We start from the raw sequence: 18,571 nt of genomic DNA on the forward strand, positions 1-18,571 counted from the left end.
GTAGAGAGCTGTCTACACACACACACACACACACACACACAAAAGGCTGTTCCATTTAACGAAAGGAAGAATGTTGCCAGAGATATTGAATTGAGTTACAGGAACATCTTTATTATTTGCATCTTATTGAGGAAGTTTACCTTCAAGGGGTTCTACTCTAACTGATACAGTAACATGGAACATATACAGGAAATCTTTCTTACCGAAGGCCATAACTCTGTACAACAGCTCACCTCATGCGAGCAGAGAACTGTCATCATGATAATATCTGTCTCTTCTTACTGTAATCTGTTCTGCACATGTTAAATTTACAAATTATCCCTGCACTCAAGTTCACTTCATTTGTCTGTCTACTCGCCGTTATATTGAATAGTTTCTGCTGATAACATGTCTACACTCCTGCACTTTAACTTATGTATCACTGATTGCACATCTCCGTATGTCAATACTGTCCATTTACAACTCTGTTTATGCACATTTACAACTACCTCCAGAAAAGTATGTTGTATTTAATTTTTTCTTAATCAAGACTAATAATGCTAAGTTAAATCCTGGTTGTATATATTCTCATTCTAAGTTTTGATATTTTTAGTGCTTATTTACTTTGTATTTAATATTATATTGTGTTTAAATTTGCTAATATTGTGTTTTTTGCTAATATTGTGTGTTTGGACAACCTCCTGCTGTAATGCCACAATTTCCCAGTTTGGGATCAATGAAGTAATTCTATTCTGAGGCGTTACAGTAAGTCACAATCATGTTAATTCACTGCCTTCAAATGGTCCAATGATAAAACAACACCCTCTGCTCTTGTCTTCATAAATTCTTTTTGCACAGATGACTAACTTCAGTGTGTTTATATATTCATGACATTACATCACCCTCTGGTGGTCACAGTGTGTTGTTATATTGCAATCTTTTAAAAACTTTTACAGGAAGTGTCAGTGTTTGTTGTGCCTACCTATGAACTAGGTACAGTTGATCCTTTTTTTATTTACTGATGTGTTTCCTTTATTTCTGTAAAGCTACATAATATGACCTCCAAGGGCATTGAAACACTTCTTGGAATTCAGGTCAATTCACTGCAACATTTGTTTTCAAAAGCATGAGAGGAGATCTACTATTCTCACTTTCACCATGAATTATGCTGCATTCATGGGAGATGATGAGATTCAACTTTATTGTCATTACACATATACAAGTATAGAGTAACGAAATGAGGTTTGGCATCTCACCAGAAGTGCAAATAAGCAGAAAGTGCAAGAGTCTGTGCTATGTACAGTAATTACAAAATTTACAGATGTAGACAAAAAAAGTGAATTATTAGGTATATCTGGATGGCTGGATTAATGGGATGCTATAAATATAAATAAATGCTATAAATAAGTAATGTGCTGTCGGACACATCAGAAAAACAAGCTTCCGAGTTGTAAAATGCACCTGAACACCTGCTCAAGTCGGAAAAAACAACAACTCGGAAAGGAATGAGGTGCCTGACTTCCCGACATGACGTCATCATCGTCATGAAGGGCAAAATATCTTTCGTTAATGTTAACATACTTTTTGTTAATTCAAGTATTGCACATCAACTTTTTGCTCAAATATAACTTAACAGTAACATTTCAATGATCATTTTCTTGGCATCAACCCTTTTTTTGTTCTGTTATCACTTTCTGAACTGAAATCACGTGAACACAGTGAAGTCGGATGAACGACTTCCCAACTTGGACAACCCGAGCAGCACCTGAATGCAGCATTATGTCCATGTGGGACACTTTGACGACGTTAAGTATGGACGTCCAACATCATAACACTAAATATATGTATTTAAATATGGATCAGCAAAATATACATCTCCTTTAAAAGCACACAATCATCAAACACTATACACATTTGAATTGTTATACAGATGATATATCATTATACCTTTTCAATAAAACCAATACATTAAACTAAAAGCATGCATTTGAGACATAAGGACCTGAACTGCAACTAACACTAATACTTAACTGTTTTTGAGTTTTTAACAATAATGTATTTGAGTTTCATACTTGTTGCTCCTTCTTTTAGCCAGCCCTGTGTGCACTTCTCCTCAGCTGGGCCCTGTAGGATTTACAGAAGATGAAATAGATGAGCGGGTCCAAGCAGACGTTGAGAATGGACACCATGATGGTCAGCTCCTTCAGGTAGGACAAGGCCTGCCCCCATGAGCACTGTAACCACAGGAAATTGTACAGCAGGAGGACCAGGTGGTACGGGACGAAGCAGACGCAGAAGACGCTGACCAGCACCAACATGTTCCTGCGGGACTTGGCGAGCTTCTTGGAGCCGGAGGCCGCTTGCTGTCTCTGCTGTGCTGCTGACAGCCTGCGGGAGGTGCCGTGGTAGAAGAAGATGAGGGAGACGAACACGATGATGAAGGCGGCTGCAGTGAAGATAACGATGAAATTGTAGAAGGGGCTGAGCTTTTTACTGTGCAGAACATCACAGATCAATGTATTTGGAAGAGATGGCAGTGATGTATTGGTGAGGATAAACGACAGGGTGATGTAGGTGGTCGTTATGGCCAAGAGGAGAACCCAGGTTACCGCAGAGATGATGTGGGCGGCTTGCACTGTCAGAAGGATGTGATTCCCTAAAGGATGGACGATCTTTAGATACCTGCAGAGAGAAGAGGCCGGTGTCAGTAGAATTCTCTTTATCAAAATTGTTGCCAGACACGATAATTACAAATAAATTATTTTCTATTACAAAAAAAGAAATATCGCGTTGCAGTGTGGTCTACAGCAGTCACCTCTGCATCCCTCTCTCTAGCCTTTGGGCCAGGCCTCCCAATAACATACATTTAAAGCAGTGAAGCTAAATAACTCTCTTCATTCATTTTTATGTATTTTGATTTTACCAAGCAGCAACCTCTGGTTTTGAAAAAGTGAAGCCTGTGTGTAAGTACAAAAGTTTGCAGTTCATCGAGTCTGGCTTGCTGCAAATGCCAAGAAATTCCCTTTAGGTCTCAAATTAAAATGTCCACTTTAAGCAGCATAAACTGTGTACCGGAAGTAAAACTACAGACTGTTAGTTGATGCATATTCTCGACACGTGCCCGTAAGAAGAATCTCCTTAACATTACATGGAAACCTGCAGCAGCTGCAAAAGAGTAATGTTAAATCTCATTTGGAACACGAAAAAAGAGAACTTCTGCCTTCAATGTAAAAACCTGCAAATTACCCAATGAAACCCACAGATCTCTTTTAGCGTCAGTTAAAAATCAAGATATTGTCATCAAACCAACAAAACAATGGGAGCATACTTGAATGAACATGAAGTGCACTGTCTTAAAAGCAGGGCACAAAATGTAACAGGATGTGTCTGATTGTCTTTTGCTAGAATCTGGGCACTAAAGAAGCTGCAAGAAGCAAAGAGGTTGTATCTTGATCTCTTGATTACATTTGGGGGTTTCAGGTACGTTGCTTACATTGCAGATTTAAGCCCTTAGTGAGTGTGGATGAGTGGTTAATTCAATGATATTATATATATATATATATATATATATCTGTCAGAGAATAATGATTCATTTCATATCCCTTTTCCCATTTCATATCACTACCAGAGATATGAAACCACTGCTATTGGCTGTGGCTGTTGTTTTAAAGCTCAGGTAGTGTCCCTCCTCTTGATCCAAAGCCAACAACTAGCTGATCTGTGGCACTGGCTTTGATGGCTTGCATTAGGGCTTGACCATAAACCTTCATGTACTTAAGGAGCCTGGTGGTGGAACTGCCCACAAAGACTCTGCAGCTGACCTCAACAGGGCAGAGCCTTCCTTTCCAGCCATCTTGCTCAGCGTCGGCTGCCAGCTCGGCAAGTGTTGTCCCTTACCTACAAATTCTCTACGTTCAGATATCTGTTTTTATAGAGATTCAAATAAAGGTGCTTCATGTCTTTTGCGTCCTGACAAGTCCTACCTGTTTGCTGCGATGTAACTCATGAACAGGATGCTGGCGTACATGTTCAGGTAGAAGGCTAAGACACCAAAGTTGCAGTAGACTCTGAACATGGTGACAGAGCGGCTGGAGAAGTGGCTGATTCTTAAGGGGAGGCTGAGGGTGATCAGGTAGTCTGCAGCTGCCAGGTTCTTCAGGTAGATGGTCACGCTGTTTGATGTCTGCTGCTGGGCGCTGCAGAAGTAAAACCTCAGGGTGAATCCGTTGAGGACTAAACCCATCTAAGGAGGGAAAGGACTATATTGTTTTCCCAACACAGCTCATACATAGAAAGATGAAATCTGAATATTTGAGACTCACCAGAAACACCAGACTGTAGACCAGAATGAAGAAAATACGACCCGGCATGTCAATTTGTTCACAATGACCATTTGTCTGGTTGTTTTCTGAGGACAGGTTGAGGGACGGGGTCATTCCAATTTCTCCAAAGTCTGTCATGTTTCGGGATGATCTCAGACAGATTCTGAAAATGGTGCAAACGTCATCAGACTGGGTACACAAGTTTGTTTAAGCAAATAGGAAAATGGCAGATCACATTTATCAGATGTAAAAACAGTCATTGCTTTAAACCGGTTATTCAAAACCTGACTCTCTGAAGAGGAACAGCTCCCTAAAAATAAACCTGAAATAATGATAATCTTGTATCCTGTATTGTGCTACAGATCTTCTCAGTCTGGAATGCAGCTGTGAGACTCACACTCTTAGTTCATTTTCAATGTCCATGTTTCATCTGTATTTTTTATTTTTGTGGATGCATCTGCAGAATAAACTCTCACAATGTGGCAAAAGGAAGACTTGATCACCTAGTTTGACACTTCTGACAAAGAGGAGCAATATCTGTTATGATCATCAGACTACAAGTTTTAAAAAAAGACTAAACTGAGAAAAAAACATTTGCTGAATATTTATCTATTTAGTATTTGAAACAAAACCGAACATCCAAAACTGATATTTAGAAGAATGTGTAAGTATCTTTTAGAGATAAAACCTTAAATATGAATACAGAGTGTGTTTAAGAAGATGGAGACAGCAAAGAGGAAATAACACATTAATTTACATGCATAACAGTGGTGCACTATTGTCGCACAGATATCTTTCATCAAGTTCCTACATTTTAAACATAAACATGCAGCCTAAAGGTATGAGTTTTATCCTGAGGATGTTAAAACAAAAATCATGTTAAACAACTATTTTAAAGAAAAGGACATTCACAAAAGCCAGACATGTAATAAAATAAAAAAAGTACTGCATCTTGCATACCTTACAGTCTGTATCTGACTTGAGATGTAACTTACAGTACAATAGGTGCAGCAGTAGTAATAGTTGTAACTGACGAATGAATTACCTGCAGTGCTCAGTTTGTGTGTCCGAGGAACTCTGTGATCTACTTCCTTCAGAAGAGACAGATGAGATACAAAGGAGGAAGAGCTGCACCCACACACTGAAGTGGTTATATATATACACACACGCACAAAAACAAAAACATGCCTTTGTAGTCAATTCAATTCACTGCTTCATTGGTATTTAAGTTTTTAGAAACAGTTTTGTAAAAGCAGTAAAAGCACACACTCATCAAACACAAACATTTGTATTGTTATACAGATGATGTATTGTTATACCTAATAGTCTCAGAAAAGTCTCAGTTTTCAGAGGAACAGTTACACGACAATGGAGATGGTGCAGTTTTCAAAAGTTTGTTTTCTGGTAACTGTTTTCAGAACTTTGGGTTTTCAGTTGAGGTGTCTGAAATATCTAGGACAGAGGTCAGTACAGCTCCTTTAAGGTTATGCAACACCACATCTGGAAAGTTTTTGTATCTGAGAACGGTATAGGAGCCCCCCCCCAGTTGAATGTTTGCATTGAGGCTTTGTGTTAGAGAATTGCCATATATGGAAATTGTTGTATGCTGTTTTGATCCCCCAGAACGAGGAGCAGATGTTCTCATGTGGGGTGTGTGCATAAATACGACTGTCCTTGTATGTTCGGCAGAGATCATTATTGGCTTCATGTCTCTCCTAGGCCGGCGAGCCTGGTGATGCTGAACTGCTTTGTAAATAAATGTATTTTTATGCAAGCAAGTCAGTGTCAACGGAGATTTTCTTCATCATCTGCACATCATCAGCGACTGAAGGAAACTACAAATATTTGGCGTCGCGGACAGGATCGGTTGGGGCCTCCTGCAGCTGCCGACAGCTTCAGCGTGTTCATTCCTCCATCACCTCGAGGGTGATTGTTGCTTTTTCACACACTTGGGGACCGGTCTGATCCGTTGACAATGTCGTCTGTCTACTTTTGGCTATTTTGGCTGCACTGTTAAAGAACTTATAGTGCAATGATGTGTTGATGTTTGGAGTGATTTTCCGTCTAAATTGGGGTTTATTGAGTTAAAAAAAGTAATAAATAAAAGGGGGGGAGTAAAATAGAGAAAAGAAAATAAGACACAGATAGTGAAAAGAGAATAAGTTGAAAGTAATGGTAATAGTAGTATAAGCGGAATTAGTAACAAGAACAGTTAGCTGCAAGATTAATGAAGACAGGACCCGTATCTTCTTAACGGTAAGACGTGTAGATTAGATACTGGAGTGAAAGTTGGCTTTAAGAAGTAGTCAAATTTGAGTAGAAAAACAAAGAGGAGAAATAACCCTGGCCAGGGGTGGGAACACAGCCTGCCATGGGTGACATTAAGAGAATCTTGGCTAGCCTCATTGGGGTCCCAGCGATGGAGGAGATCCTGCAGGCGGCAGGCCTTAATAAATATGTGGCAACTGCGGTGTATGGTCCGGAATTGTTGGCTGCAAGTAGAGGTCGGATGTGGAGAGCATTGAGAGATGCATTTCCAACAAACGTACACCCTGATAATATTTTTATTGAATCATTGGGTCCGCAGGAAAACCCAAGATCTTGTGTGTCAAGGGCTCATCAAGTGTGGAGAAATGTCACAGGAAATGACCCGGATTTGAATCAAATGGAGCAATCAATTTTGAGAGCTAAGATACAGAAGGGGCTGCCCCTACCAGTGCGGAGCAAATTAGCAGAGGTGGTTGGTGTTGGAAGCATGACAAAAGGTGTGTATACGGATCACATCAAGTGGTTTAACCAACGCCGCGAAGGACCATTTGAAGTAGTCCGCAGTACGGGAACTGCAGTCCAGGTTAAAGGGTCTCCTACCTGGTATCATCTATCACATTGTGTTAAAGTGCCAACAGAAGAGGTTCCACGATCACAGAACCGAGATGTCGAAAGCTCAAGAGAGCCTACAGAAGCTGCAGAAACAGCCAAGGCTCATGAGGACCTCCAAGGTCAAGATCCGGAAGAAGGGATTGACCATGCTGTGGGTATGCATGATGATTTTGATCACACTTTTGATGATGCCAGGGATGACTTGTCAGTCCATGAGCAAGAAAGACGATTTGGTGACATTGATTTACAACATGTCCCAGAAACGACAGAGTCTACTTCCCGAGAGTATGAGTCGTCAAAGACTCCAGAGGGCTGTGATGCCTCTCCAGGAAAATCCACAGGCCCGAGGAATCACTGGGAGCACAAGGAAAACTAACATCTGACATAACTACAAATGACAATGAACTGACACAGAGGGGAAGAGACTAAATAGACACATGGGGTAATCAGACACAGGTGAGACTAACAAGACACAGGTGAGCACAATCAGGGCAAACAACATGGAGGGAAACACACAGAGGCAGGAATGCAATGCAAGAAACACTGAGGACAACTACAAAAACTAAATCATGAAACACTAAAGACACACAGAACTCAAGAATGAAACAAAACACACTAGAACATAAAGAAATTCTAGGATATGAAGTTACAAAATAACACATGAAACACTAACCTAGAAAACACAGAAACAACACCATCAGGGAAGAATGAGAACTAAAAACAACAAGAAAATCTAAACTCTAAAAATAAGAAACCAAATCATGACATTTTTACCTTATGGTTGGGTTAGATGTTGTTATATGGCACAGTTGAAACATCTGTATGATGTTTTTGTTATTCAGAAGGGACAAGGGTCTGATGAGGTTAACTCTACGAAGATCTCTAGAACGAGATTTGGCACAATTTCACAACTTGGAGTCTTATCATTGGAGGATAAGTTTGGGAGAGAAATGGGGTATAGGATTGTTTCCATGGTATGGTGTTACATACTTAGCTGATCATATTGATAATATTACATATACCCTGCAAGGTTTTGCAAATGAGACCATAAGGGGTTTTGAATATTTGTCAAATACTCAGAGGAGTTATCGATTGACGTTGCTGAAACATGACATGGCTCTTGATTACATTTTGGCCAAACAAGATGGCCTCTGTGTAGCTTTGAATCTAACTGGAGACGCCTGTTACACTTTGATCCCTGATGCTGCTGACAACATGACTAGTGTCATAGATGCGTTGAAACTTATAAGGGATTCGTTTTGTCCATCAGAAGGAGCGGGATGGTCTGCTAATGCTTGGTTGCAATAGTGGTTCAGATTCTGGTGGCTGCTCTTCTATCACTGTGTGTGATGCTTTGTACGCTGTTGTTGACCTTTGCTAAGGCTATGATATTGAGATGGGTATGAGTTGTGATGCCGGGAGAAAACATTCAGATGCCGCTACTGAGTGGTAATGACCTAAGTGAAGACGAGGAGGTCATAGAGATGGGACAAGAGCTAGTAGAGAAATATCCATTTTGAATATCTGACTTCATCATTGACTCACTATTATTTTGAATAGGTAGTGCATGGATAAAAGGGGGGAAATGGAATATGTTAATCATGTATATGTTAATCATGTAGTGGAATAATGTGAAAGTATGATACAAAATGCATATATTTTTGATGTTTTTGTTACTGGTAAGATACTGGTTGTTGATTTTTCTTCCCAGGATGATATTTTGGAGACCAATGTGAGGGTGGCTGATTATCCAGAGATCCTTCCAGCCTAATGGACTTGAACAACCAAACTTAGGAAAATGGAGGATGGAAGTAGACAGCGGACCCTGAATGAGGACATCATGATGAGGGGGTTTCGATTGAAAAATCATTGAAGGTTTATTACAGTAGAAGCTGATGCTGCTAAAAAGCAACAGTTTGATATATACGTTTATATATCATATATGTTTTCTGCATGTTTTTATAGTATTGTATTTTTTTTATTACAATGTAACTTGTATTATTGATAAATATTCTGATTATTCTAGATATTTTTAGTAAGACATATTACTTTGGTTTAGTATTGGAGTTTTCTGGAACTGTATAAGATGCATATATTGGGACCTCAGATGTTTTCTTTCTTTCTCAGTCCTTAGGGAAAGTGGTGTCAGGTAGGGAAAGGTCCATTGGAAGGTGCGATGGGTCGACCAGCCTGACTTTGTTTTTTTTTGGCTTTTTAATTGGTTTGGAGTACTATATGTGGTTGCCTGGGGCAGAGGGACCGTGAGAGAGTTTTCCTGTCTAGATTGTTTGATGGATACAATAAGAAAGATAGCTGCCTGATGGGTTTTTTGCTCTCGCACTCCACAAAATGTACTATATTGCTAAGGGTAAGCATGGACAGAAGGGTATATCATAAGTATTCTGTGTGTGTTATTATATGATTCTTATGAGGCCAATTAACCTCATAATTGAAAGTGTTTGTATCTGAGACCTGTGTGTTGCCCCTTGATTTAACGAGATACATAAATCTAAGACAGAAAACCCCACAGTTGGATGTATGCATTTGGACCCTGTGTTGGAGAGTTACCAAATATGGAAGTATGGAGGGATGCTGTTCTGAGCCCCCAGAACAAAGGGAGCAGATGTTCACATGTGGGTGTGTAATTTCTGCATAAATATGACTGTTCTTGTAAGTTTGGGAGAGATCATTATTGGCTTCGTGACTCTCAAAGGCCGAACCAGGGGCCTGAACTGATGCTGTTCTTCTCTGTAAATAAACTAATTATTTTACAAGCAAGTCAGTGTCAACAGAGATTTCTTCATCATCTGCACATCATCAATGACTAAGAAACAACAGTAGTTCAACGAGTTGGGTAGAGCATACTGGAGAACAGATAACTTAATGCAGCCGTTTAAGTATGTGCACAAGACTGTAGCGGTCGCGAGTGACTTCCTATTTTGTGTGTGTGACAGTGATGTACATAATTAGCACATTTGTGACATCAATAGTGGTCGGGCAGCTCTTCTTCCTTCCTCTGCCTCTCTTCAGATCTTACTGCAGTGAGCATCGAGAAAGAAGACAGACACTCAAACTGACTCGCGGACAGGTGAGCGCTGAAGGTAACTCGCTTCTTTACTATTCTACAACCCTTATGTTAGACATCGGTTAAACATCCATCATAGAAACATTGTATGTCACCACTGAAGTTGGATATAAGAGGAAAAGGAGATTGTGTTTTTTTACGATTGGGATGTTTTTGTAACTTCAGTTTAGTTGTTTTCACATTTTCAATGATACACATGGGCTGTAATATTCAGTTTGGTTTTTACAGATGGAGCTCTTTATGTTTCATTTAGTAGAGCTGACCAAGTTTAATCATTAAACAATATAAGAAAGTTCATGCAACTTCAGGAATTATTAAACATTTTACACTTGAAGCAAAAGTTCTCAGTTCTGACTTTTTCTGTGCTCATGAGGTCTTTACTTCCCAGTATGAGTGATGAGTGCTGAGAAATTTTGACTAAAGATTTCTCATGATAAAACAGTTAACTCTGTAAATGTAAAACCTGCGGTTAATGTGATGGTCTGTTGACGTCTGTGAAGAAACTTATGAAGGGGCTTGAACCAAGTGATTGTTATCTGTTAAAAACCCTCAGACTCTCAATTCTGCTGTCTGAACACCATGACACAGAAAAACAAGATCAGACTGAACTCTGGGCATGCATTGACACTGAACTATACACTGACTAAAGACTATTAATAAATAGTTTCAGCTGCAGCAGGTTTTTCGTTTCAGAATAAAGATGTGTGGTTCTTGTGGTTGTGCTCAGAAAGTGATGATGTTTTAGTTCAACATATGTTCAAAGAAACAAAAGGCCACACATTGCACAGACCTGAACTCTAACTACATGTTGATGCAGCAGCAGGTCTGAGTTCAGGGAGACCAGTTGCCAACATGTGGAAGATGTTACCCCGATGCTGAGAAATAATTCAGAATTCAATTTCTAACCCTAAAAGATAAACATCTCTATTAAAACCATTAACTTGTAAATATGAACAACATGGCACGTCTCCAGGAGAGTAAAGTTCCTTTTTTTTTGTTATCCTCATGTTTCATGTCTTGTGTTTCCTGTTTTACTGTCTCGTTTCAGATCCCTTGCTTCCTTCCCTCCCTCCTGTGTCTGCGGCATCTGTGATTACCTGTTGTGTCTCACCTGTGCCTAGCAGTCTCCACTCCCCTTGAGCACTTAATCTCTGGCTGTTTTCAAAAACTGCTTGCTATACTAGAAGTTCGTACTCATTTGGCTAAAATGCATTATGTAGTTTGTGAACAAGATGCGAGATCCACAGTATGCCAACAATACCCGGATGTTGTACTGATTCTGTAAAAAATGGACAGAATAGACCAGTCTCCCTCGTGCACTTATTCCCACAATTCAATTCAATTTTCTAAAAACTTAAATACCAATGAAGCAGTGAATTGAATTGAATACAAAGGCATGTTTTTGTTTTTGTGTGTGTATATATATATATATATAACCACGTCAGTGTGTGGGTGCAGCGCTTCCTCCTTTGTATCTCATCAGTCTCTTCTGAAGGAAGTAGATCACAGAGTTCCTCGGACACACAAACTGATCACTGCAGGTAATTCATTCGTCAGTTACAACTATTACTACTGCTGCACCTATTGTACTGTAAGTTACATCTATATTAATGTGTTATTTCCTCTTTGCTGTCTCCATCTTCTTAAACACACTCTGTATTCATATTTAAGGTTTTATCTCTAAAAGATACTTACACATTCTTCTAAATATCAGTTTTGGATGTTCGGTTTTGTTTCAAATACTAAATAGATAAATATTCAGCAAATGTTTTTTTCTCAGTTGGGTCTTTTTTTAAAACTTGTAGTCTGATGATCCTAACACATATTGCTCCTCTTTGTCTGAAGTGTCAAACTAGGTGATCAAGTCTTCCTTTTGCCACATTGTGAGAGTTTATTCTGCAGATGCATCCACAAAAATAAAAAATACAGATGAAACATGGACATTGAAAATGAACTAAGAGTGTGAGTCTCACAGCTGCATTCCAGACTGAGAAGATCTGTAGCACAATACAGGATACAAGATTATCATTATTTCAGGTTTATTTTTAGGGAGCTGTTCCTCTTCAGAGAGTCAGGTTTTGAATAACCGGTTTAAAGCAATGACTGTTTTTACATCTGATAAATGTGATCTGCCATTTTCCTATTTGCTTAAACAAACTTGTGTACCCAGTCTGATGACGTTTGCACCATTTTCAGAATCTGTCTGAGATCATCCCGAAACATGACAGACTTTGGAGAAATTGGAATGACCCCGTCCCTCAACCTGTCCTCAGAAAACAACCAGACAAATGGTCACTGTGAACAAATTGACATGCCGGGTCGTATTTTCTTCATTCTGGTCTACAGTCTGGTGTTTCTGGTGAGTCTCAAATATTCAGATTTCATCTTTCTATGTCTGAGCTGTGTTGGGAAAACAATATAGTCCTTTCCCTCCTTAGGTGGGTTTAGTCCTCAACGGATTCACCCTGAGGTTTTACTTCTGCAGCGCCCAGCAGCAGACATCAAACAGCGTGACCATCTACCTGAAGAACCTGGCAGCTGCAGACTACCTGATCACCCTCAGCCTCCCCTTAAGAATCAGCCACTTCTCCAGCCGCTCTGTCACCATGTTCAGAGTCTACTGCAACTTTGGTGTCTTAGCCTTCTACCTGAACATGTACGCCAGCATCCTGTTCATGGGTTACATCGCAGCAAACAGGTAGGACTTGTCAGGACGCAAAAGACATGAAGCACCTTTATTTGAATCTCTATAAAAACAGATATCTGAACGTAGAGAATTTGTAGGTAAGGGACAACACTTGCCGAGCTGGCAGCCGACGCTGAGCAAGATGGCTGGAAAGGAAGGCTCTGCCCTGTTGAGGTCAGCTGCAGAGTCTTTGTAGGCAGTTCCACCACCAGGCTCCTTAAGTACATGAAGGTTTGTGGTCAAGCCCTAATGCAAGCCATCAAAGCCAGTGCCACAGATCAGCTAGTTGTTGGCTTTGGATCAAGAGGAGGGACACTACCTGAGCTTTAAAACAACAGCCACTGCCAATAGCAGTGGTTTTATATCTCTGGTAGTGATATGAAATGGGAAAAGGGATATGAAATGAATCATTATTCTCTGACAGATTGGTTCAATATCATTGAATTAACCACTCATCCACACTCACTAAGGGCTTAAATCTGCAATGTAAGCAACGTACCTGAAACCCCCAAATGTAATCAAGAGATCAAGATACAACCTCTTTGCTTCTTGCAGCTTCTTTAGTGCCCAGATTCTAGCAAAAGACAATCAGACACATCCTGTTACATTTTGTGCCCTGCTTTTAAGACAGTGCACTTCATGTTCATTAAAGTATGCTCCCATTTTTTGGTTGGTTTGATGACAACATCTTGATTTTTAACTGACACTAAAAGAGATCTGTGGGTTTCATTGGGTAATTTGCAGGTTTTTACATTGAAGGCAGAAGTTCTCTTTTTTCGTGTTCCAAATGGGATTTAACATTACTCTTTTGCAGCTGCTGCAGGTTTCCATGTAATGTTAAGGAGATTCTTCTTACGGGCACGTGTCGAGATGCATCAACTAACAGTCTGTAGTTTTACTTCCGGTACACAGTTTATGCTGCTTAAAGTGGACATTTTAATTTGAGACCTAAAGGGAATTTCTTGGCATTTGCAGCAAGCCAGACTCGATGAACTGTAAACTTTTGTACTTACACACAGGCTTCACTTTTTCAAAACCAGAGGTTGCTGCTTGGTAAAATCAAAATACATAAAATGAATGAAGAGAGTTATTTAGCTTCACTGCTTTAAATGTATGTTATTGGGAGGCCTGGCCCAAAGGCTAGAGAGAGGGATGCAGAGGTGACTGCTGTAGACCACACTGCAACGCGATATTTCTTTTTTTGTAATAGAAAATAATTTATTTGTAATTATCGTGTCTGGCAACAATTTTGATAAAGAGAATTCTACTGACACCGGCCTCTTCTCTCTGCAGGTATCTAAAGATCGTCCATCCTTTAGGGAATCACATCCTTCAGACAGTGGGAGCCGCCCACATCATCTCTGCGGTAACCTGGGTTCTCCTCTTGGCCATAATGACCACCTACATCACCCTGTCGTTTATCCTCACCAATACATCACTGCCATCTCTTCCAAATACATTGATCTGTGATGTTCTGCACAGTAAAAAGCTCAGCCCCTTCTACAATTTCATCGTTATCTTCACTGCAGCCGCCTTCATCATCGTGTTCGTCTCCCTCATCTTCTTCTACCACGGCACCTCCCGCAGGCTGTCAGCAGCACAGCAGAGGCAGCAGGCGTCCTCCGGCTCCAAGAAGCTCGCCAAGTCCCGCAGGAACATGTTGGTGCTGGTCAGCGTCTTCTGCGTCTGCTTCGTCCCGTACCACCTGGTCCGCCTGCCGTACGCTTTCCTGAGGAGGCAGTGCTCATGGGGGCAGGCCTTCTTCTACCTGAAGGAGCTGAGCGTCATGGTGTCTATCTTCAACGTCTGCTTGGATCCGCTCATCTATTTCATCTTCTGTAAATCCTACAGGGCCCAGCTGAGGAGAAGTGTTTGGGGACGTACACAGAGGGCTGGCTAAAAGGAGGAGCAACAAAAGTTGGATGCTCTTTAACCAGCAAAAATATGACAGAGAGGTTGTTGTGTTGTTGAACAGACATTGTGTTAACTGACATCAGTAAATTTAACATTTTCTTTCAGTATAGGTTTTAATGTGTTCAGACCATGTTACGGGATGGTATTTTTGTCTGCAGGTCGTGCTGCTCGTTGCAACTCCACTGCAGTCCTCAGGACATAATAAAGGAACACCAGCCGGTATCCTTCCTTCCAAGCCAAATCCAGAAACACCCAGCTCCACCTCAGCCAGATTCTTGAGTGCCTACCGCTTTTATAATCTTGTGACTTGGAGCTACTTGTTTTGCACCAATTGTTTTTCACTAAAACACCAAATCAAATTCCTTTTAGTTTAATGTATTGGTTTTATTGAAAAGGTATAATGATATATCATCTGTATAACAATTCAAATGTGTATAGTGTTTGATGATTGTGTGCTTTTAAAGGAGATGTATATTTTGCTGATCCATATTTAAATACATATATTTAGTGTTATGATGTTGGACGTCCATACTTAACGTCGTCAAAGTGTCCCACATGGACATAATGCTGCATTCAGGTGCTGCTCGGGTTGTCCAAGTTGGGAAGTCGTTCATCCGACTTCACTGTGTTCACGTGATTTCAGTTCAGAAAGTGATAACAGAACAAAAAAAGGGTCGATGCCAAGAAAATGATCATTGAAATGTTACTGTTAAGTTATATTTGAGCAAAAAGTTGATGTGCAATACTTGAATTAACAAAAAGTATGTTAACATTAACGAAACATATTTTGCCCTTCATGACGATGATGACGTCATGTCGGGAAGTCAGGCACCTCATTACTTTCCGAGTTGTTGTTCCGACTTCAGCAGGTGTTCAGGTGCATTTTACAACTCGGAAGCTTGTTTTTCTGATGTGTCCGACACCACATGAATGCAGCATAATTCATGGTGAAAGTGAGAATAGTAGATCTCCTCTCATGCTTTTGAAAACAAATGTTGCAGTGAATTGACTTGAATTCCAAGAAGTATTTCAATGCCCTTGGAGGTCATATTATGTAGCTTTACAGAAATAAAGGAAACACATCAGTAAATAAAAAAAGGATCAACTGTACCTAGTTCATAGGTAGGCACAACAAACACTGACACTTCCTGTAAAAGTTTTTAAAAGATTGCAATATAACAACACACTGTGACCACCAGAGGGTGATGTAATGTCATGAATATATAAACACACTGAAGTTAGTCATCTGTGCAAAAAGAATTTATGAAGACAAGAGCAGAGGGTGTTGTTTTATCATTGGACCATTTGAAGGCAGTGAATTAACATGATTGTGACTTACTGTAACGCCTCAGAATAGAATTACTTCATTGATCCCAAACTGGGAAATTGTGGCATTACAGCAGGAGGTTGTCCAAACACACAATATTAGCAAAAAACACAATATTAGCAAATTTAAACACAATATAATATTAAATACAAAGTAAATAAGCACTAAAAATATCAAAACTTAGAATGAGAATATATACAACCAGGATTTAACTTAGCATTATTAGTCTTGATTAAGAAAAGATTAAATACAACATACTTTTCTGGAGGTAGTTGTAAATGTGCATAAACAGAGTTGTAAATGGACAGTATTGACATACGGAGATGTGCAATCAGTGATACATAAGTTAAAGTGCAGGAGTGTAGACATGTTATCAGCAGAAACTATTCAATATAACGGTGAGTAGACAGACAAATGAAGTGAACTTGAGTGCAGGGATAATTTGTAAATTTAACATGTGCAGAACAGATTACAGTAAGAAGAGACAGATATTATCATGATGACAGTTCTCTGCTCGCATGAGGTGAGCTGTTGTACAGAGTTATGGCCTTCGGTAAGAAAGATTTCCTGTATATGTTCCATGTTACTGTATCAGTTAGAGTAGAACCTGTTGTTTCTTAGTCATTGATGATGTGCAGATGATGAAGAAATCTTTGTTGACACTGACTTGCTTGTAAAATAATTAGTTTATTTACAGAGAAGAACAGCATCAGTTCAGGCCCCTGGTTCGGCCTTTGAGAGTCACGAAGCCAATAATGATCTCTCCCAAACTTACAAGAACAGTCATATTTATGCAGAAATTACACACCCACATGCGAACATCTGCTCCCTTTTTCTGGGGGCTCAGAACAGCATCCCTCCATACTTCCATATTTGGTAACTCTCCAACACAGGGTCCAAATGCATACATCCAACTGTGGAGTATTCTGTCTTAGATTTATGTATCTCGTTAAATCAAGGGGCAACACACAGGTCTCAGATACAAACACTTTCCAGATGTGGTCTCCACACCCTGAGAGAAGTTAACCTATGTCCCAGATATTTCAGACACCTCACTACACATAGCATTGAAATAAAGGCAAATTGTCTCATTACATCTCGACTATCGTAACAGATTTTTAACCTGCCTGAACCTAAAATGTATAGATAGGCTCCAGTTGGTACTCAGCTGCCAGGCTTTTAACCAGAACCAGAAAGCATGACCACATCACTCCTGTTTCAGCATCTCTACACACATCATCATCAGATGGAAATTAGCTAGTTAGCTATATCTGGTACAAAGCATCTCTTCTCTTCTGAGACGAATGTTTTTTTTGTTCATAGTCTCTGATTTAAATAAACTAAACTGAAACTGAAACACCAACTCCCTGTCATTACTTTTAAAGCTCTCCATGGCCTTTTCTTCCAGCTACATATCAATTGAATGGATTTTATGTCTTAAAGTGTTTGCTCTTAATCTTTGCCTTGATTTTAAATCTTTGACCTGCCTATTTTTACATTTGTAAAGACTTTGTAACTTGTTTTAGAGAGGTACTCAATAAATAAAGGTACTTGTTATTATTATTGCGTAATGCAGTGGAGTCTGTTGCTTCATCCGCCTCTTCCGCGTTGTTTTTTTTCTTGTGTAATGGAAAAATTCTGTTTACTGTCGAGGACACATTCTACTTACAGCTCGTTGATGTTGAGACTGAAGTAACTGACATTCTGGCCACTCTTCCTTTCTATCATGACTCGGATGAGTCCTCTGATGACAAGAATCATGACTTACATGGATAAGTATGACCAACTATGATGTGTCTTAAATCTTCTATGACTTAATGCTTGCCATTTTTTAACAGCCGTCTAAATGAATTACCTGCAGTGCTCAGTTTGTGTGTCTGAGGGACTCTGTGATTTACTTCCATCAGAAGAGACTGATGAGATACAAAGAAGAGCTGCACCCACACACTGACCTGGTTATACACACACACACACACACACACACACACACACAAATAAGTTACAGTGTGTGACCTCCAGAGGACAGCAAAACATGCCTTTGTATTCAATTCAATTCACTGCTTCATTGGCATTCAAGTTTTAGAAACAGTTTTGCAAAAGCATTAAAAGCACACACTCATCAAACACAAACATTTGTATTGTTATACAGATGATATATTGTTATACCTAAAAGTCTCAGTTTTCAGAGGAACAGTGTGTTGCCATTTTACGTGACGATGGAGATGGTGCAGTTTTCAAAAGTTTGTTTTCTGGTAACTGTTTTCAGAACTTTGGGTTTTCAGTCATCCAAAACTCTGTTGTCATGTAAACGAACAGTTAAAACGTTACATATTCGGCTGAAATCATTGTGTGAACTCGGACTTTGTGGCATTTGGTTT

The 18,571-nt window shown here is 39.7% G+C and overlaps 2 protein-coding genes across 5 annotated transcripts; one reads left to right on the forward strand and one right to left on the reverse strand.

Annotated features, from left to right (window-relative positions):
* Positions 1 to 2,066: 2,066 nt before the first annotated feature.
* On the reverse strand, positions 2,067 to 4,808 carry LOC136180522 (P2Y purinoceptor 14-like). The gene is made up of 3 exons (XM_065960555.1): positions 4,302 to 4,808; positions 3,963 to 4,222; positions 2,067 to 2,661 (listed from the first exon to the last, which is right to left on the reverse strand). Exons 1-3 carry the CDS (start codon positions 4,437 to 4,439, stop codon positions 2,067 to 2,069), a joined length of 993 nt encoding a protein of 330 aa, XP_065816627.1. The 5' UTR covers positions 4,440 to 4,808.
* A 1,150-nt stretch (positions 4,809 to 5,958) lies between these two features.
* LOC110003558 (P2Y purinoceptor 14-like) lies at positions 5,959 to 17,756 on the forward strand. Of its 4 annotated transcripts, none has more exons than XM_065960689.1 (6): positions 5,959 to 6,227; positions 8,893 to 10,282; positions 11,315 to 11,807; positions 12,463 to 12,625; positions 12,705 to 12,964; positions 14,246 to 17,756. In XM_065960689.1, exons 4-6 carry the CDS (start codon positions 12,488 to 12,490, stop codon positions 14,850 to 14,852), a joined length of 1,005 nt encoding a protein of 334 aa, XP_065816761.1. In that variant the 5' UTR covers positions 5,959 to 6,227; positions 8,893 to 10,282; positions 11,315 to 11,807; positions 12,463 to 12,487; the 3' UTR covers positions 14,853 to 17,756. The 4 variants fall into 4 exon arrangements, with proteins under 4 accessions (XP_065816761.1, XP_065816762.1, XP_065816763.1 ...); XM_065960691.1 differs by lacking the exon at positions 5,959 to 6,227 and adding an exon at positions 6,238 to 7,336; XM_065960690.1 differs by lacking the exon at positions 11,315 to 11,807 and having other exon boundaries at positions 5,963 to 6,227.
* The last annotated feature ends 815 nt before the right edge of the window (positions 17,757 to 18,571 follow it).

This window comes from Labrus bergylta, chromosome 11 (genome assembly GCF_963930695.1).
Source record: "Labrus bergylta chromosome 11, fLabBer1.1, whole genome shotgun sequence".
NCBI classification, from domain to species: domain Eukaryota; kingdom Metazoa; phylum Chordata; class Actinopteri; order Labriformes; family Labridae; genus Labrus; species Labrus bergylta.

Bases quoted from the DNA above. Each gene is read 5' to 3' on its own strand.
- LOC110003558 (XM_065960689.1), top strand. From the start codon at position 12,488: ATGACAGACTTTGGAGAAATTGGAATGACCCCGTCCCTCAACCTGTCC. The intron at 12,626-12,704 runs GTGAGTCTCAAA...TTCCCTCCTTAG, and splicing joins TCTACAGTCTGGTGTTTCTG to GTGGGTTTAGTCCTCAACGG. The intron at 12,965-14,245 runs GTAGGACTTGTC...TTCTCTCTGCAG, and splicing joins GGTTACATCGCAGCAAACAG to GTATCTAAAGATCGTCCATC.
- LOC136180522 (XM_065960555.1), bottom strand. From the start codon at position 4,439: ATGACAGACTTTGGAGAAATTGGAATGACCCCGTCCCTCAACCTGTCC. The intron at 4,223-4,301 runs GTGAGTCTCAAA...TTCCCTCCTTAG, and splicing joins TCTACAGTCTGGTGTTTCTG to ATGGGTTTAGTCCTCAACGG. The intron at 2,662-3,962 runs GTAGGACTTGTC...TTCTCTCTGCAG, and splicing joins AGTTACATCGCAGCAAACAG to GTATCTAAAGATCGTCCATC.